The following is an 18,836-nucleotide window of genomic DNA, read 5'->3' as shown; positions in this document are numbered from 1 at the left end:
TAGTATGAAGATAACCTTGTTATTATAGTAATAAGAACTAAATTCAGAAACATCAATTATAGAATGAATATTTTGGATCGTTAAGGGAGCCGGGAAATCTAACCTTTTGCTTATTTGACTACTATGCTTAGTCAATTCTAAATAAAGATTCAAAGGGCTTATAACACTAGGATGTAGTACATTAACCTTAGAAAATAAAATAGAGTTTAGAGTAGTATCTAGTAGATTAGAAATAGCCAGTAAAGAACCCTCTATAATATTAAGAAGGTTGTTTAACCTAGAGGTGTATAATAATAGATTATCGGTCTTCGTAATTTGAGAGAATATTTCATTCATCTGACTAATTTGGGTATTTAATTTCATCTCGTTTTGATTAAGTTTGTAAATAGTAGTGTTAAAATTATTTACAGTGGACTTGATAATATGAATATTATCTCTCATTAAATGAAATAGTTCTGTTTCGCTCTTTTTGCATGACTCTATTGCAGCGTCATATTTTCGAGCATCATCTGCATCTAATGTGCCGAAAAAGAACTTTAAGATTTCGCCTCCAAATTCCAAAGATCGCTTAACTTTGTTTACTGATTGGTTTGAAATTATATGCGACAATGATTGTAGTTTGATGAAATCGGACTGAATTAAAACTTCGATAGGGCTAGACATATCTTTGCACGTACTTTCTTCTTTTGGTAAAATTTTGTCGCACAAATTTAAAGTATCATGTAACAGAGATTCGATTTTATTAAGATAAGGTTCTAAGGAAACTAGATCTACGTGGGTAATTACTTTCCAATGATCAGTGTAGAAGTTAATATTCGTTGTAGGTTCAAAATAAATCCCGGGGCTATGATAGATCGGGATGATGTTTGATTCGGTGCGGCCGAGGCATGAAGTGCCGTGGCAGCATATTATTCTGAAAATAAATATAGGAAATAGGTTAGGTTGTGGCAGGTTTAATTTCGTTGGTATGGTATTTAACAGCCCTGCGGCTTACTTGTAGAGTTACATTATGTTTATTATGTACTTTTATTATTTTGTAAGGGCCTTTCCATATAGGGGATAAGGCCTTACGTAACCTATGGTGGTGTTTAAGATAAACCATATCTCCTATTTTATAAGTAATATCGCGAGAGTTGGCATCATAATATTGCTTCGATTTTTCCTTGCTATTTAAAATATTTTGAATGGCTTTTTCACGACTATAGCGCATTCTGTATTGTAAAGCTCGGATATATTCATTGTATGTGTTACCGGTACTTTCATATAAGGATGTAGGAATAGATGGCTTGTGACCATACAATAACTCGAAGGGAGTAAAGTTAGTGGTACTGTGTGGTGTAGTATTATAAGCTAAGATTGCGGTGAATAGATAACAGTGCCAATCATTCTGGTTTTCGTTGACAAAAGACTTTAGGTATTCTTTCAGAGTGGCATGTGAACGCTCCAGAGCTCCATTAGTTTGGGGATGATACGGAGTGGTGAAAAGGGCCTTGACCTTAAGTATTGTGGTCAGTTGTTTAAATAATTCAGATGTAAAACAAGTACCTAAGTCTGTTAGGATGGTTTTAGGGAAGCCGAAAAGAGACATGAAATGAACAAGGTTCCTAGCTATTTCTTCACTAGTGGCTGTGACCATTGGGAAAGCGCTAGTGAATTTGGTTAAATCATCTTGTAATGTTAAGATGAATTTAAAATTCTGGAAACCTGCATCGGGTAAAGGACCTACGACATCGAGTGCCAACCTTTCGAAGGGTCTGGTAGATGTTGAAGTTATCTCCATCGGGGCTTTATTCGATTTCCTCAAAGGTTTATTAATTTGGCAAAGTTTGCACTTCTTAACGTATTGTTCAATGTCGGACCGCATGCTCTTCCAATAATACGCAGCTTTAATACGCGAATACATTCGTTGTGACCCTGGGTGACCGGCTATCACAGAGTCGTGGTTTTCTTTTAATATTTTAGGAACTTCTACTGGAGTAGGATAGATTAGTTGGTTTTTGTATATGTGGATCTTAATATTCGTATTGTGAAAAATATAGGAAATCATGTTATAGATTTTAGTATATGTGAGTTTTGAAAATGGATCTGTAAAATCTGGTAATGCAAGGCTAGTAATATTTTGACTATCGATAAGTAAGTTTCTAAGTTTAATTAGTAAGTTATAAACATCTCTATAATTAGTTTCTTCATAGTGATTAACTTTTGTATATAGAAAATAGTAGGTTTTATTTTTATTGTTAATGCATTTTATTGTAAGTGGTTCACGTTCGGAATTTAATAAGTCAGCGGAATTATCGAGCTGCGATAGTATTTCCTCACAATGAGGCATAGAGTAGTCAAAATCTAAAGAGACTGGACAAGCGATTATATTTAACTTGGATGAGTGTAATCCTTGGATACATTCCTCTACGATGGTATTTGAGACTGGAAGTTGGTTCGTGAATTGAGCTTTAAAGTATTGTTCATATGAAAGATTATTTAAATTATTTATGTCAATAGTATTGACAGGGCAACGGGATAGCGCATCGGCGTTGGAATTGAGACGACCTTGTTTGTAAACAATTTCGTAATCATATTCCTCAAGTTTGAGGCGCCAGCGAATGAGTCTGCTACCCGGATCTTTTACGTTAAATAGCCACACGAGGGGTCTATGATCGGTGATTATTTTAAATTTATTACCATATAAATACGGCCTGAATGTTTTCACGGCGAATATTATAGCTAGTAACTCCTTTTCCGTGGTTGAGTAATTGCCTTCAGGCTTATTTAGGGTGCGTGACGCGTAAGCGATCGGCTTATCTTTGCCGACGGGACCTTGAGACAATACTGCGCCAACTGCATAATTGCTTGCGTCTGTAGTTACATTGAATGGTTGCGAAAAGTCGGGGTACTGCAGAAGAGGTGCAGTAATTAGTTTTTCTTTTAGAATTTCGAATGCATGTTGTTGTTCTGTATTCCAGTGAAATACAGCATCCTTTTTTAATAGAGACGTAAGTGGTTTGGTTAACTTAGAAAAGTTTTCAATAAATCTGCGATAGTAGCCTATAAGGCCCAAGAAAGACTTGATGTTTTTGGGGTTTTTAGGTACTGGAAATTGCGATACAGCGCTGACCTTTTCAGGGTTAGGAGAGACACCCTTATCGGTAATGATATGGCCAAGGTAAGTTACTTCATGCCTTAGGAACTCACATTTGTCCGGCTGGAGTTTTAAGTTGTATTCACGAAATTTTTCGAATACTAGTTGTAGTTTCTGTATATGATCTTGTAGGTTCTGACTGTAGACGATACAGTCATCAAGATACACATAGCAATGTAAACCTTGTAGACCCGATAGTACAGTATTCATAAGGCGTTGGAATGTGGCAGGGGCATTTTTCAGCCCGAAAGGCATTCTGGTGAATTCATAGTGGCCGGACATATCAGAATTAGTGCTAATTGTGAAACCTGTTTTGGGCATGTCCTTGGGACAGGTCTTCAATTGATGGAAGCCACTGGCGAGGTCCAGGGTGCTAAAATATTTGGAATGACCTAGTTGGTCTAAAATATCCGTGATGAGAGGCAGTGGATAAGTCTCAGAAACGGTGACGTCATTAAGGCGCCGATAATCAATAACTATCCTCCACTTTTGTTTGCCAGAAGCGTCCATTTTTTTCGGAACTACCCACACTGGAGCGCTCCAAGGCGAAGTTGAAGGTTGAATAATTTTTTGGTCCAGCATTTTACGAATTTGGGAATCGACTTCTTGCTTGTGACATTCCGGGAAGCGATATGATTTGACATTAATAGGGGGTGCATCGCCTGTATTAATAGTATGCTCAATAGCATTAGTATATGTTAGGGGTTCACCTTCAACGTGGAAAATATCTGTATAGTGGGAGCAACATTCTAAAAGAGCCTCTTTTTCCTCATCATTAAGATGAGAGCAGCGGATGAGATTCAGTACCTTACTTACACGATCACTTTTTGAACAAGAGGTAGCATTAATATTATACGAGCTTATAGTTGAATAATCAAGTTCAAGGGGCGTTGCCGTCACGTGATAATTTCTTAATTCAATGTCACAGTCTGTAGTATTTAAAATAGTCACATTCGTTTTACCATTAGGTTTAATTGATACCATGCAATTAGCGACATAAACGCCTTCACGTATAATATGATCTAGTACGAGAGCTTCGTTGTTATGATAAAGTTCAGGAGAGTAATTTGATACAGTGCACTCGACAACTACTTCAGATCGAGCTGGAATGTTATATGAAGGTTGAGTATAAATAATAGGGATAGAATGATTATATATAGAAATTGATTTTGAAGAATAATCGATGTTTGTTCTAAAATAACTGCAAAAGTCGCTACCAATTATACCATCATAATTGGGAAGATTTATGTCGTCTTTAGTGACATGAAACTTATATTTATGTATATTTCCAGATAAGTTGAACTCCATTTGAAAGGTACCTAAAGTTTCGACTGGATTTTCTGAACTGTTAATGCCTTTTAATTTTACAGTTTCAGTAGATAAGCTTGGATGGTTTTGTAAACAAGATTCTTTGACAATGCTTATAGTTGATCCCGTATCAATGAGAAAACATAATTTTCCTTGAGCATGATTGGTACATAGGTAAGTATGAGGTAAGGCTACCTTTTTGCAAAAGTCATTAATTTCATATATAGGTTTAGGGTTATCACTAGACGTAATAGAACTTAGTTTAATCGACTGAGACGTAGATTTTTTGGAACTCATCTCCTTTGGATGAGATGCGGAATCAGAAATCATCTCTTCTGGATGACATGCAGAATTAGAAGAACTCATCTCTTTCGGATGAGATGTAAAATTAGAAGAACTCATCTCTTTCGGATGAGATGTAAAATTAGAAGAACTCATCTCTTTCGGATGAGGTGTAAAATTAGAAGAACTCATCTCTTTCGGATGAGATGTAAAATTAGAAGGTCTCATCTCCTTTGGATGAGATTTGAAGTTAGCAGAACGAAAGTTAGCGAATTTAGTAGAATTAGTAGGTGTCGTGTCGTTTATAACTTTGTTTGATTTTGGCAGACACGGTACCAAAATCTTACTTAGTTTAAATTATCATCATCATTAATTATAGCATCGCATGTGTGTGTAAGTGCGTCATTAGAGTTTGCGGGTGCCGAGTTACGGTCACGTTGTGCATTGTCAGCGGCTTGCCGTTGCTTCATATTATATTGAAGCTTGCGACACTCTTTAATTGTATGTCCAATATTTTTACAATAATTACAAGTTTTAGGATAATTATTGAAATTAGTACTGGTACTAGAAGACGGTGAATTACTATAAATTTTAGAATCTCGGTCACGCCTTTTATTCTTAAAGCATTCAGATGAACTATGACCCGGTTTATTACAGATGGAACACTGTTTAGAGGTTTTAGCATTAGATTTGGATAAATTGTATAGTTTTTCTTCGTCGATAGCATATTGTATTGCTTCGTTTAGGTGAGACGGGTTTTTGCAGCGGACAATAGTCGATATGGAAGGGTTTAACCCTAACATAAAGGTGTTTAAGGCAAGGTCCTCCATGGCTGCTATTCTGCCAGGCAGTTCCTTGTCATTTTTACAACTATAGTGTATATCGGACTGTATACGAGTCAATATTGACTCCACCCTTAAAGAAAATTTTGTAACATCCTCATCTAATGATTGCTTACAATGTTGCAGGTCTGATAATAAATGTGTGGCGTGCTTTTTCTCCCCGAAAGTGGCCTTTAGAAAGCTCTTAAACTCTGGCCACGATGTAAACGACTTGAGACTACAGGCTACTTGTGCTTTGCCTTCTAACTGTGAAATTATAAATTTACAAAGCACAGTTTGTTGTTCCGGAGTAGCTAATGACATGGCATTCTCGCAGTTTGTGAGAAATGCAGGTAGTGTTTCCCTGTCACCATTATAGGGTTTTATAAATTTGGTTAAAACGGACAAAGTAATTTTGTCGGACATTTCTTTTGGTTTAGGTTTCGACTCTTCTTTGGCGGCCATGAAAGATTATGATATGTTGGGCAAAATTTAGCTTATAGTTAAATATATTAGAATATTATTATTTAGAAATAATGTTAGGATAGATAAAACGATTAAATTCAGTGAAAGTAGAAAAGCGATGTAGTAAGTTATTTAGAATAATAGTATGAAATCCACAGACACGAATTCAGAGACACTTTGAGTTAGTAAAATGGTATTTCACAATAAACACTCACAGTAACACGATAGTTGCCGCTGGCACCTGCATCATCTGGTGCGCAGTAGGAACTCGGAGTCCGGAGTCTCGTTGCGATTTGGCGTATCAAGGTTGGGCAGTCACTCGATTGATTGACTGCGGAATTTCTCGGGTTTGATGGTTGGTGAGTTAGACCTGGAGCTTATGGTTGTTGCTGATGCCGTCTGCAGCAGACTCTCACTACACAGTGGAGGCTGTCAGTCGTCCCAGTGTCGATGTGGCTGGAGCGGGCTCAAGCTAGAGAGTTGAGGCTGACCGTCGTCCAAGTATCGATGTGGCTGGAGCGGGCTCAGGCTAAAGAGCTGAGGCTGACCGTCGTCCAAGCAGCAACGCAGGCTTGACCTTGGGTCAAGACTTACTGTCGGTCAAATTAACGGGGGGCTGTAGGTTAAGGATGCCAGCGTCTGTTTGACTCAACGTCGTAAGACTTCGTCTCTGGCATCCCACTTCTGACACCAATTTGTTACTAGGCCGACCCCGTTAGTCTTTTTTAAAAAAAAGAAAAGACTATCTTCTGCATAAAAAACCACTTTTATTGTCCACAACACACACACAGGTTTTTTGTACACAATTTATCCGTTAAAATGTCCCTCTTACGGCCAGTTTCTTCATCAAAAGTTAAAGTAATGTCTGAAGTAAAAGTAACGGTCAAATTCGTTAAATTTGGTAACGCGACAGCGGCGCGGTGGCGTCCAGAGTCTAACTGACTAATGTAGATATTATATTCCGTGCTTCATAAAAGTGCAGCCTCAGCATATGGCGAAATGCAATGAATGCGTTGTATGAGGGTGAAGCTGACTTAGGCTTTATCGCCTTGTAATAAAGGTTATAACAGTGTGCAATGTGGATGAAAAGTAGCCTAAATGTTAGTCTGATCATACAATATTTTACTGTCAAGTTTCACCAAAATTCAACCAATAGTGCGTGAAGGGGTAACCAACTGATACCCACGTATTAGTAGGATTTTTTTAAATAGGTAGAACATGTTTCATTTTATTCAGACAATTAAGGTTTTGCGAACATTGTTTAAACAAGAATATAATGCTGAAAATATTTGACGTTTCCAAAAGATTCCATTTTAAATAGTCAGCATTTTAGTTTGTACGTTTAATCACATTTAGATCACGTTTATCAAAGCATAGTACTTTTGTCAGCGAATCACAAAATGTTTTAATCCCGTATATTCACATGATAGAGAGATTAAGAGCACCCGCACACTACAGACAAACAGTCTGCCGAAAGTTGACCCGATGGTTGGCATTTTTTTTAAAGAAAATCTTGATTCTAATAAAAGTTTTCTGGAGACCTGGTACGGGCTAAATACCTGATCATTGTAATGTGCGTACTGCCATTCATCTTTATACTGATTTATGAGCCCAAACAAACTATCGGTCGACTAAAAGTCTTCAGTGTGCTACTCTTAATGAACCTAGATTATTTCAATTTAAGTTTCAGTGAGAGAGAGAAAATTTTGTCAAAGTATGTGTAAATTATTAAATACTGGAACTTGGTTAGTGGGTTAAGCTTACTTGGGAAATTACATTAAAGTTTCAGCTTTAAATATACCGTGTATGTTGAAGTATGTAAGGTGCTTATAGTTTGAGTGTAGTTTTTTTGGTAATATTTATATTGGTGAAGTGCTATATAAATACTGGTAAATGTTTTTAGATAGAGTTCGAATTAGTTCTAAAGTTATTGTTACTAAACTAAGTACGCCTATTTATAGGCTATATTTTATAGTGTTATTAGTTCGATTTAATGCAGCAAGAGGAAAAAAATCCTGTGCTTCACCTAGCTGTAAGCATACCTTAACACCAATTTTCAGATGAATTAGTATAACCATTCTTGAGTTAGAAATAATCGTGTCTTACTCGTAGATTTTGATACGATTGAAACATATCTTTCAGTACTTTTATCATAATCATATAATAATTTTTTAGCATATTTCATTTATATTTACATCAAAATATTCTTTATGTAATTCCAAGAATTCTTCAAAATGTAGTATACACTTTAACAAAATGTCTCCCGAGCCTAGTTTTCTGTCTGAAAAAGAATTACCAACAACTCACTTTACTTTTGATGACAGACAAAGGGTCAAATTAACAAGACAACTTCTAAACTAACTTCAAGTTCCTAAACTTAAGTGAAGAAACAAACTTGTGAATTTATGAGACAAGTACAAAATTCATGTTTTACATTTTTACCCGACTGCCAAAGAAGGAGGGTAATGTTTTTCGAGTGTATGTAAGTATGTATGTATGTCTGTTCCTTTGTGACCTCCTGTAGCCTAAACGGCTTGATGGATTTTGATGTATGAGGTATCGTTAGATTTGTCTTGATTACGGGAGTGTCATAGGATACATTTTATCCTAAAAGTCCCACGGGATATTTTTTCTAAATTTCCCTTTAAAAAAATATGTATGCGGTATCATTAGATTCATTTCAATCACGGGAGTAATAATTAATATAGGATACGTTTTTTCTCAAAATTCCCACGGGAACATGTTAATTCTGCGTCAACGCAAAGCAACTCATGCGTTAGCAAGCAAAAAGATAGGGCGTGGCCTGGCATGCGGCGCGCGGCGCGGTGCGGAGGGGGATATGCTCGAGTATACAGCCCGAATGCGGGCACACGCATAAGGGCACAAGGGTCTTCAGCAGTAATGACTCACCTAATTCTTTTTCTTCTTCACTACCAACAGTCCAGATTGGCGGTAAATTTATGTTGCGGAGTAACATCACTCGTAATCTAAAGCCAAATGTCGTCGAAATAATTTAAAATGGTACTTACATATACATAGTCTTCTACATCTACAACATTTTCGTTAAATAAAAACAGCTAAAAAGTTATAAATAAAAGAATTATTATTAAAAAAACAAAATACCCGACTGCACACTAAAAAAAGAGTAAAACAAGCCCCACAATAATATTTAATTTATAAATATTGATGGAAAGCATCGCAGGCGGGGACCACCTTGACCGCCACCAACGAAAATTCTGCTAAATGGTGCACAACCGAAATGACTATAAATAAGCCTCTGTTGGTCCCCGCCTGCGATGCTTTCCATCAATATTTATAAATTAAATATTATTGTGGGGCTTGTTTTACTCTTTTTTTAGTGTGCAGTCGGGTATTTTGTTTTTTTAATAATTACATAATGTTTTTGCTGCTTAAGTCTTGAAAATGTTACTTAGGAGTTAGTCATTAGATTTGTCAAACATCCCTGGACTGTTTGGGCAAATTATCTTCTTATATATAAAAATGAATTGCTGTTCGTTAGTCCTACTAAAACTCCAGAATGGCTGGACCGATTTGGCTTTTCTTGGTTTTAAAATGTTTGTAGAGGTCCAGGGAAGGTTTAAACGATACGAAGTTCGCGGGATCATCTAGTTATTTATATAAAAAAAAGATAAGTTAAGTCCAACCGGTATCTGTGGAGATCTAAGGGGGAGGCCTTTGTTCAGCAGTGGACGTCCTATGGCTGAGGTGATGATGATGATGATAATTAAGGTATTACAACTATAAAGTTGTGAGCTGACATCGGGTAAAAACTTGACATTCATGTGTACATCTAAACTATTTTTATTTGTAGTTTTCTTTTAGACTTATTCAAATTGACGAGATATTTTCCCTAAAGCGAATTATGATTGCCATTGCAGGCTCAATGAAGGCGAAATATTCTTTTTTTAAATAAATTTCTTATTTACCGTTTCAGTGTTCCGTAAGCTTTTTCATTTAGTGATTTAATTTTTTATGTGAAAAGGTTGACATTAAAGTTGTCTTTTTGCTCGATAGATGGCGTTGGCTCAAATAAAAACACGGTATGGTTTCGTTCCAAGTCTTTACATAAGTAATACGGACAAATTTTCTCTGATGTTAACTCACACGTGGCAAAACCACCCTGAAAACGTGTTTCTAATTAATGTTATCTTATTAAGTTTTATAGATAGCAAATTTTTGAAGAGGTCGAACACGACCTTGAGTGAGCCATTAAATCCTGTTTACAATTTAAGTCGCGTTTTTCGCAATTATTTTCATACAGTCTCATGTCTCGACTATCGGAATTCAGAGTCCCGGAATTCAGGCAAGTCCAAGTCCAAACTAGCCAGTAGTACTTCTACTTCATATATCTTCTGTAAGTAGTATGTACCTACATACATAATATTAATAATTACTGGTATATTATCTCAAAAAAGATACATGTCCTTTCGTATATCTAAGTTGTAAAATTTTATGGTGTCTTCGATATATCTGCCTAGCCTTTTCTAAACTATGTTGGGATCGGCTTCCAGTCTGATCTAACGCAGCTGAGTTCCAGTGTAAGGACAGGCTGCCTATCTGACTAAAAAGTCTCCACAACCCGGTTAACCGGGCAACCCAATACCGCTAGGTAGGACTGGTTGTCAGACTTGCTGGCTTCTGACTGTAACATTCTGTTACGACTACCAAAGATGTTTAAATGACAGCATATGTGACATAAGAAATATGAAATTTTAAATAGATCCCGCTCAAAACACGGTTGACAACCACCTAATAGAACGCTGATGCCTTGAATATTATTGTAATACTTTCTTTGAAAGTAGGTAATATTAATTTTGTGTCCGTAAAAGTTAGTAAAAGTTAAACAACATCCGGAAGACGCTGGATGCAGGTCGCCTGCAACAGGTATCTGTGGAGATCTAAGGAGGAGGCCTATGTTCAGCAGTGGACGTCCTATGGCTGAGATGATGATGATGATGATGATGAAAAGTTAGTTAATGATGGATACCTCTTGTTAGAGACATCCTAGCTTAACCAACTAAAAACGAGAAAACTAACTATACAGTTAGTTTATGACTATGTTTATAGCAGCTTCACGTAAAAACGACTTACAGAACTTTAAGACTTACGAATTGGTCAAGGGACTTCGAGAAAGAGTTTTATACCCTTTAATTTTTTTTACCCACGACGGAACGGAGCAGGTATATGCGTTTAGGGTGAGAGATGTGCGTTTGTGCGTTTGTGTGTTTGTGTGTTTGTGTGTGCGTTTGTGCAAAGTAATGTTCCCTCCTATCTTCTAAACTAATGATCTGATTTTGATGCGGTTTTCAATAACGTATTTGTGTTCGATGAGTTCATGTTCTTAGACCGATGTCATGACTGTAACTCACTAGGGGGCGCCACAATATTAGGGCAAAACAGCAAAGTAATGTTCCCTCCTATCTTCTAAACTAATGATCTAATTTTGATGCGGTTTTCAATAACGTATTTGTGTTGGATGAGTTCATGTTCTTAGATAGGTGTCATGACTGTAACACACTAGAGGGCGCCACAATATTAGGGCAAAACAGCAAAGTAATGTTCCCTCCTATCTTCTAAACTAATGATCTGATTTTGATGCGGTTTTCAATAACGTATTTGTGTTGGATGAGTTCATGTTCTTAGACAGGTGTCATGACTGTAACTCACTAGAGGGCGCCACAATATTAGAGCAAAACAGCAAAGTAATGTTCCCACCTACCTTCTAAACTAATGATCTGATTTTGAGACAGTTTTCAATAACGGATTTGTGTTCCATGAGTTCATGTTCTTAAACAGGTGTCATGGCTGTAGCTCACTAGGGGGCGCCACAATTTTAGTGCAAAACAGTAATGTTCCCACCTACCTTCTAAACTAATGATCCGATTTTGATGCGGTTTTCAATAACGGTTTTGTGTTCGATGAGTTCATTTTCTTAGATAGGTGTCATGGCTATAACTCACTAGGGGGCGCCACAATATTAGTGCCAAACAATGTTGCAATATAATCAAAACGTCTGATTACAATTCTGTTTTCATCAGCAATGTATACGTGCTTAATGCATGTTCCCAAATAATAAAAATTACGCCAGTAGTTCACTAGCGGGCGCTACAATATCAGTGCAAAATAATATTGCAATAACATATTATATAGACTATAATTCGTATATGCTCTCTAAATAGTCTGAAATAAAATTAAACAAACTTAAAAATTTTGAAAAACCCCCGACGGTAAAAATCTTATTGAAAAATAATAAAATAACTCAAAACCCCCGACCTAACCCTATTATATAGGAATAACCGTCGGGGGCTGCCTTTTCTATATGAAAATTCAATAATTAATTGAGTGTATTTTATGTCATCGTTAAACATCTACAATCCTACTAATATTATAAACGCGAAAGTTTGTATGTATGGATGTATGGATGTTTGTTACTCTTTCACGCAAAAACTACTCAATGGATTTTAATGAAACTTTACAATAATATAGCTTATACATCAGAATAACACATAGGCTACAATTTGTAAACATATTGTTCGAAATACTAAACCTGCGCAGACGAAGTCGCGGGCACCAGCTAATTCTTCAATAATTGTATTCACGACACTAGGAATCCTTTAGCTGGTTTAATGGCAGCCCCCGACGGATATTCCTATATAATTGGGTTAAGTCGGGGGTTTTGAGTTATTTTATTATTTTTCAATAAGATTTTTACCGTCGGGGGTTTTTCAAAATTTTTTCTTGTTGCAATGTTTTGCTGGAATTACTTCAGGTGTATGGATGAAAAGTTTTTTTACCGTTCCAATGTTTTTTAAGCTTTTTCAGTGATTTCAATTTTATGTGAAAAGGTTGACATTAAAGTTGTCTTTTTGCTCGATAGATGGCGTTGGCTCAAATAAAAACACGCTATGGTTTCGTTCCAAATCGTTACATAAGTAATACGGACAAATGTTCGCAGATATTACAATAACATGTATGTAATTTACTTGCAACAAAAACCGTGCTTAATGTTATCTTATTAAGGTTTATAGATAACAAATTTTTGAGGAGGTCGTACACGACCTTGAGTAAGCTATTCAATCCTGTTTATAATTTAAGTCGCGTTTTTCGCAATTATTGTCATACAGTCTTATGTCTCGACTATCGGAATTCAGGGTCTCGGAATTCAGGCAAGTCCAAGTCCAAACTAGCCAGTAGTACTTCTACTTCATATATCTTCTGTAAGTAGTATGTACCTACATACATAATATTAATAATTACTGGTATATTATCTCAAAAAAGATACATGTCCTTTCGTATATCTAAGTTGTAAAATTTTATGGTGTCTTCGATATATCTGCCTAGCCTTTTCTAAACTATGTTGGGATCGGCTTCCAGTCTGATCTAACGCAGCTGAGTTCCAGTGTAAGGACAGGCTGCCTATCTGACTAAAAAGTCTCCACAACCCGGTTAACCGGGCAACCCAATACCGCTAGGTAGGACTGGTTGTCAGACTTGCTGGCTTCTGACTGTAACATTCTGTTACGACTACCAAAGATGTTTAAATGACAGCATATGTGATATAAGGCTACAAAAAAAAATTGCTGTGAATAATTTCCATATTTGAATTAAATGGATTTTTGTAAATTTTCATTTTTTGACAAAGGCATTTGTTGGCAATTTTTTTAGATGATCTTTGTAATATGCGAGCTGCCGACTAAAAGTTTGTAGTGTGCGAGTACTCTAAATTAAACTCCTAATGTAAACTTCAGCTTTTCGATGCCTTATTGAACACTTGTCACGGCCGCTACATGAATAGATACACTTGTGATCCTAAACATATTATTAAGTACCAATAAATATCACCGTTTAAATACCAACCTAAATTACTCGAACCCTAAAACATAAAATATTTAAATCACCCATCAAAACAAGGCAATAATGGTTTATTCTACATTCTATCGGTACATTATAGTGCAGATAAAAAGGGGAAGCGAAGCCGGATTGCTTATAAATATACAATGTTAACGGGCCACGCAAACGTAGAACTTGCGGCCAGGCCAGACATATATGAAATTTTAAATAGATCCCGCTCAAAACACGGTTGACAACCACCTAATAGAACGCTGATGCCTTGAATATTGTAATACTTTCTTTGAAAGTAGGACATTTTAATTTAATGACTGCAAAAGTTTAGTTAATGATATATGTCTCTTTTTAGAGACATCCTAGCTTGACCAACTTAAAACGAGAGTATAGTTATATATAGCAGCTTCAAGCAAAAATGAATAAACGTATTTTGAACTTGACAGTAATATAGCTTAGGGCGCTTTTAACTTATTATGTTTGACGGCCTTAGACGAAGCGGTGCGCTAGACGTACAGGGTACCTACGGACGATGCTCTTTTTTCATACAAAAAGCACGGTGCGGCCCAGTTCGGCGCCGGTACGTTCGACAACAGGACTGTTACAATATACATTTCACCTTTAATATTACTGACCCAATATTTCTGTTCCACAGTGTAAAGACAGAACAAGTGCCGGGTGGCGCTGACAGCCAGTTGCGGCTCGCACGTGTCAACAGCAGCGATGCCGGCAACTACACCTGTGCAGTCAGAGGCGCCAGGTCTCATACCGTGTCTGTGCATGTACTTAACGGTACGTATTGTAGTAATATGTTACAGCCTTTTTATCGTCCCACTGCTGGGCACAGGCCTCCTCTCACATGGAGAAGGATTGAGCATTAATCACCACGCTTGCTCAATGCGGGTTGGTGATTTCAGACTTTTTATAGTCCAGGTTTCCTCAAGATGCAGTAATATAGTATATTTATTTTGCGCATGATGTTAGCATAAGCACGTGTCTAAATCAAAGACACAGCAACAAACCGTAGGGTAAAGGCGGGATAGATGCCCCACTTTTTGAAATATGCTTATAATTTAATAAATATTGGTTCTACATTAATAACACCTATGAATGTAACTAGTTTAATCCTTTATGTTTATTTGTGATTTGTCTTTTTGGACCTATATACTACACGTTTTGCAGATTTTAGCTTTTTGTAGACCTCAATTTTTGGGGATAGATGCCTACCCCTATGGATAGTTGCCCCACCTTGAAAATACTAGCGAGGATAGATGCCTACGATGCGGGATAGATGCCCTTCATACTGTTTAAGTATATTTATATTAATAATATTCATATAATTTTTGACTTTAATTTATTTGAAATGAAAAGTGTTTTGCAGTTTTTAAAATCTTTTTATATTAATTATCAGATTAATTAAAATTAACACAATAAAATTCTAAAAGTCTTTGTTCAACAAAAATAATGTATTTTATATTTTAAACCCTTATTATAAAATATTAATTATTTAGTTTCAACATGCAAAATCATAAAAATCATTCTTTCTTAAAAACCAAAATAACACAATATACTTAGCATCATAATATTTAACCGGACAGTGCTTTAAGTTTTCTACATCTCGAGCAAAAAATTCTGAAAAGTGTACAGGTTTCATGTAACCAGCACTGACACATTACATATTGAATCCAGTCGGATTTAGACTTTGTTTGTTCATAGTTTTCAAAGCATTCTATGCAGTTATTTTTATTTGTATCTTTAGGCTCATCCTGTCCATCTCTTTTAGTCTTCTTCACCGGCAAACCTTTAGTTTTCTATTCCTTAACTTTGTTCTTAGGTGAATTGTCTTCATCTTCACTGTTTGAACTGTAAATCATTCGTAATCAATAAAAAGTGTAAATACCTATACATAAACACATGAAAAACATATATTCAAAGCACTCATAATACATTCAGGGTACACGTGGTGTATGGAGGGATAGATGCCCCTAGGGGCACCTATACCGTAAAAAATCAGGGCAACTATCCTTTTTGACAGGGTTAGATGCCCTAGTATTTTTTTAAATAAATAAATACAATAGAGCAACTATTTACATTAAAATGTATGCTTCATGAACCAATATACATACGTAATAAAAAATTTGATGGAATTAATATCTACTTATAAAGTTATACAACAGCAAATACTCACCTTTAAAAATTTTACGCTCGCTGTAAGTTCGCCGCAGAGATGTATTCACACACGAGCGAAACGCGACCTCACCCCTCGATGGCGCGTGGCTAATTTAGGTGCGGGGTGCTTGTGGCTTCTAGTTAAACGATTGTTTCTTAATCGCGAGCATGGGAAGTTAGGTTTTTTAAAAATGGGGCATCTATCCCACTGCGGCATCTATCCCGCCTTTACCCTAAGCAATCATAGGCCAAAAATCTCATACTAAGTACGTATCTCATACACGTACTTACTCACTGCAATTTTTGGTATAAAACGGATCATAACAAATATTCTGCATATGGATAAACGAAATGAAAAATATTGAAAAAGTTTTTGTGCAATTTGCCGATTACAAAATAACAATCATTTTGAGTGGCTTTAAACTAATGGTGGTGCTAGAAAATTCCATGAATATAAAATCCATTTCCAAATACAACAAATTAATCACATTTGATCGCCAAATCATTCGAAATAATATAAAATTTAACCGAAAAATATAGCAAATATCAAAATATTCAATCTTTGATATTGAGATTTGAGCCAAAAAAGTTCCAGAAACTTCGATCTCAACTCACAAATGATATTATTATGCAAATAGAAAACACCGAACTTTTATACGAGTATCAGAAAAACTGATTTAAGTAGTAAAAGAAAACTTCAAAGCGAGAGTCGTGGCTTTAATAATAATGTTCCCGTTTGTAGTTGCACTGAAAATAATATAAATAAGTGAAAGAAGAATGTACGATTTCACGTTGACCTGGTCCTTATCTTTTGATCTATATAATTGCATTTTCTATTCGATTAACTAAATTTTTTAGCATTTTTTGACTGTTATCTTAGATTTAGTAGCGTGTAATGCCACAATGAAATTGACACGATTTTCCTTTGTTTTCCAAGCTGCAGTAATCTCAAAACCACTACATGAAAACTTATTATAAATACCGATCTCACTATACATTTCTGACCGATGTACAGTAGCAACTATTGAAAGTCAAAGATACTGTATTATGTAGATAATTTAAGTGCTGTACTTTAACTAACACATATCCATTCGTTCCAGAAGAAAGCCTAGCAGAACTGCATGCCGGGACTCGATCACTACATCCACCTACAGTGGGAACGCTCATTTTACTCCTAACGATACTTTATATAACAGAAGGAACACTGTTCCTAATACCTGTGATTTCTTTCGCAGCCCTAGCTTATAATGTACCGGCCTTGGGCCAACCAAATGAACTTTACTTACTGTTGCCAACGTGATGAAAAGCGTTTAGAACTATGTAAATATACGTTTGATTATGAAGATAAATTATGAATAGTTATTGGGAAATAAAATTTCATTGTAATATTTATGATGTTTTATTTGTTGCGTCCTTTGTGATTTGTTTTTGTTGAGGATGGAGATAATAATGAGGTTGTCAAGAAAATTTTATGGGTCTCACAGAAGAGAGTTTGAATAACGAATGCGATTTCGTACATAATTGTAACCTTCAGATAGAAATGAAATACATTGATAATATTATCTTGAGACTGAAATATACGCTTCGTTGTTATATTTATAGGCACTAATGAAACGGAACGTCGCACTGAAAAAAACCCTAATGTAAAATTTTGAGTCATAATAATCTTTACATATTTATATTATAATAAATAAATTATCCTCAAGTTATCCAAACCTTAGCATAAATTCAAAACAAAAGTGATTTTGCAGAGTTAATTTCTGCATTTTGATCTATTTTCGCTTAGTCACTCCCGCTAACAAGTCCCGAAACTTTTCTAAAACCGCTATTGTTTGTAGGTGTTCCAAAATTTCACGAGCTAAAATTCCAGAATAACTTCTGACCTGAATTTGGTATCAACAATGCCTTTTAAAACTTCGCCAATAAAGTTTGAAAAGTGGCTCAGTTCTTGAAAAATAAATAAGCTCACTTCAAAATTACAGGAAAGTAGACCATTAAAGACTTGTTCTATTTTTGGGTTTTATGAAGTTTACATAAATACTACAAGGTACTTTCGTGGAGTTTGTGGGTGATGATTATTTTATCCATTATTAGGCTTTACTCGTGGTTTTGTCCACGTAGTCTTAAGCTTCTATTTTCATATTCATTCTGCTGTTCCGAAAGGAGATGAATCAAAATTAGAGTAGGTATGCCGGGTGAGAACTTGACATTAAAGGGTATGACACTTTAGAACAGGAAAGGTTTATATAATAGCCGACATGGATGGACAATGGAGGATTTCGGTGTCGTTGAATATTAATAATGCTATGCTGATCAGGTCGAATTAAAAAAAAAAGCTAGCCCGGGCTTTAGTAGATAATGCGTAGGACTTTTTCTATGAAAAGATTTCCTAGGAAGCCTTTATTAAACAAACTCTCAAAAAAATATATATCTAAGAACATTCATTCTCCTATATGTTTTATCGTTTTGTAAATACATCCAAGTAAACGTTTGTCCTGTAATTGAATTTTTCCTTATCTTATAAATATGTCTCGTATTGATATTCAAAGCACAACGTCACATCACGCAGGTGTGTTCGAAGAATTGCAAGATTATCGAGTAAGTATGTAAGACGTAAGTATATTTCCAGGAAACTCTATTGTATTGTATTTTGAGATGATCTACATTTTGTTGGTAAAAATAGCTTTGTGAATGGAACTCAAATATATGGATAAATAGAAGAAGACAATTTTGTAATCATAAGACGAGCTAGGCTTAATCTCTAGCTTAACCTATTTATTTGGGTATGCTTT

The 18,836-nt window shown here is 35.7% G+C and overlaps 1 protein-coding gene across 1 annotated transcript in view; it reads left to right on the top strand.

The window, feature by feature from the left end:
• Positions 1-17,399, top strand: part of LOC124637065 — a 31,991-nt gene extending 14,592 nt beyond the window's left edge. The window contains exons 5-6 of the mRNA XM_047173385.1: positions 14,531-14,667; positions 17,148-17,399. Of these exons, the coding sequence (XP_047029341.1) occupies positions 14,531-14,667; positions 17,148-17,344 (334 nt within the window). The 3' untranslated portion in view covers positions 17,345-17,399. The remainder of the gene's footprint in view (positions 1-14,530; positions 14,668-17,147) is intronic.
• Positions 17,400-18,836: the final 1,437 nt, after the last annotated feature.

Source organism: Helicoverpa zea, chromosome 15 (assembly GCF_022581195.2).
Source record: "Helicoverpa zea isolate HzStark_Cry1AcR chromosome 15, ilHelZeax1.1, whole genome shotgun sequence".
In the NCBI taxonomy this organism is placed as follows: Eukaryota; Metazoa; Arthropoda; class Insecta; order Lepidoptera; family Noctuidae; genus Helicoverpa; species Helicoverpa zea.
Note: the sequence above shows the minus strand (reverse complement) of the source record. Positions and strands in the feature narration are given on the sequence as shown.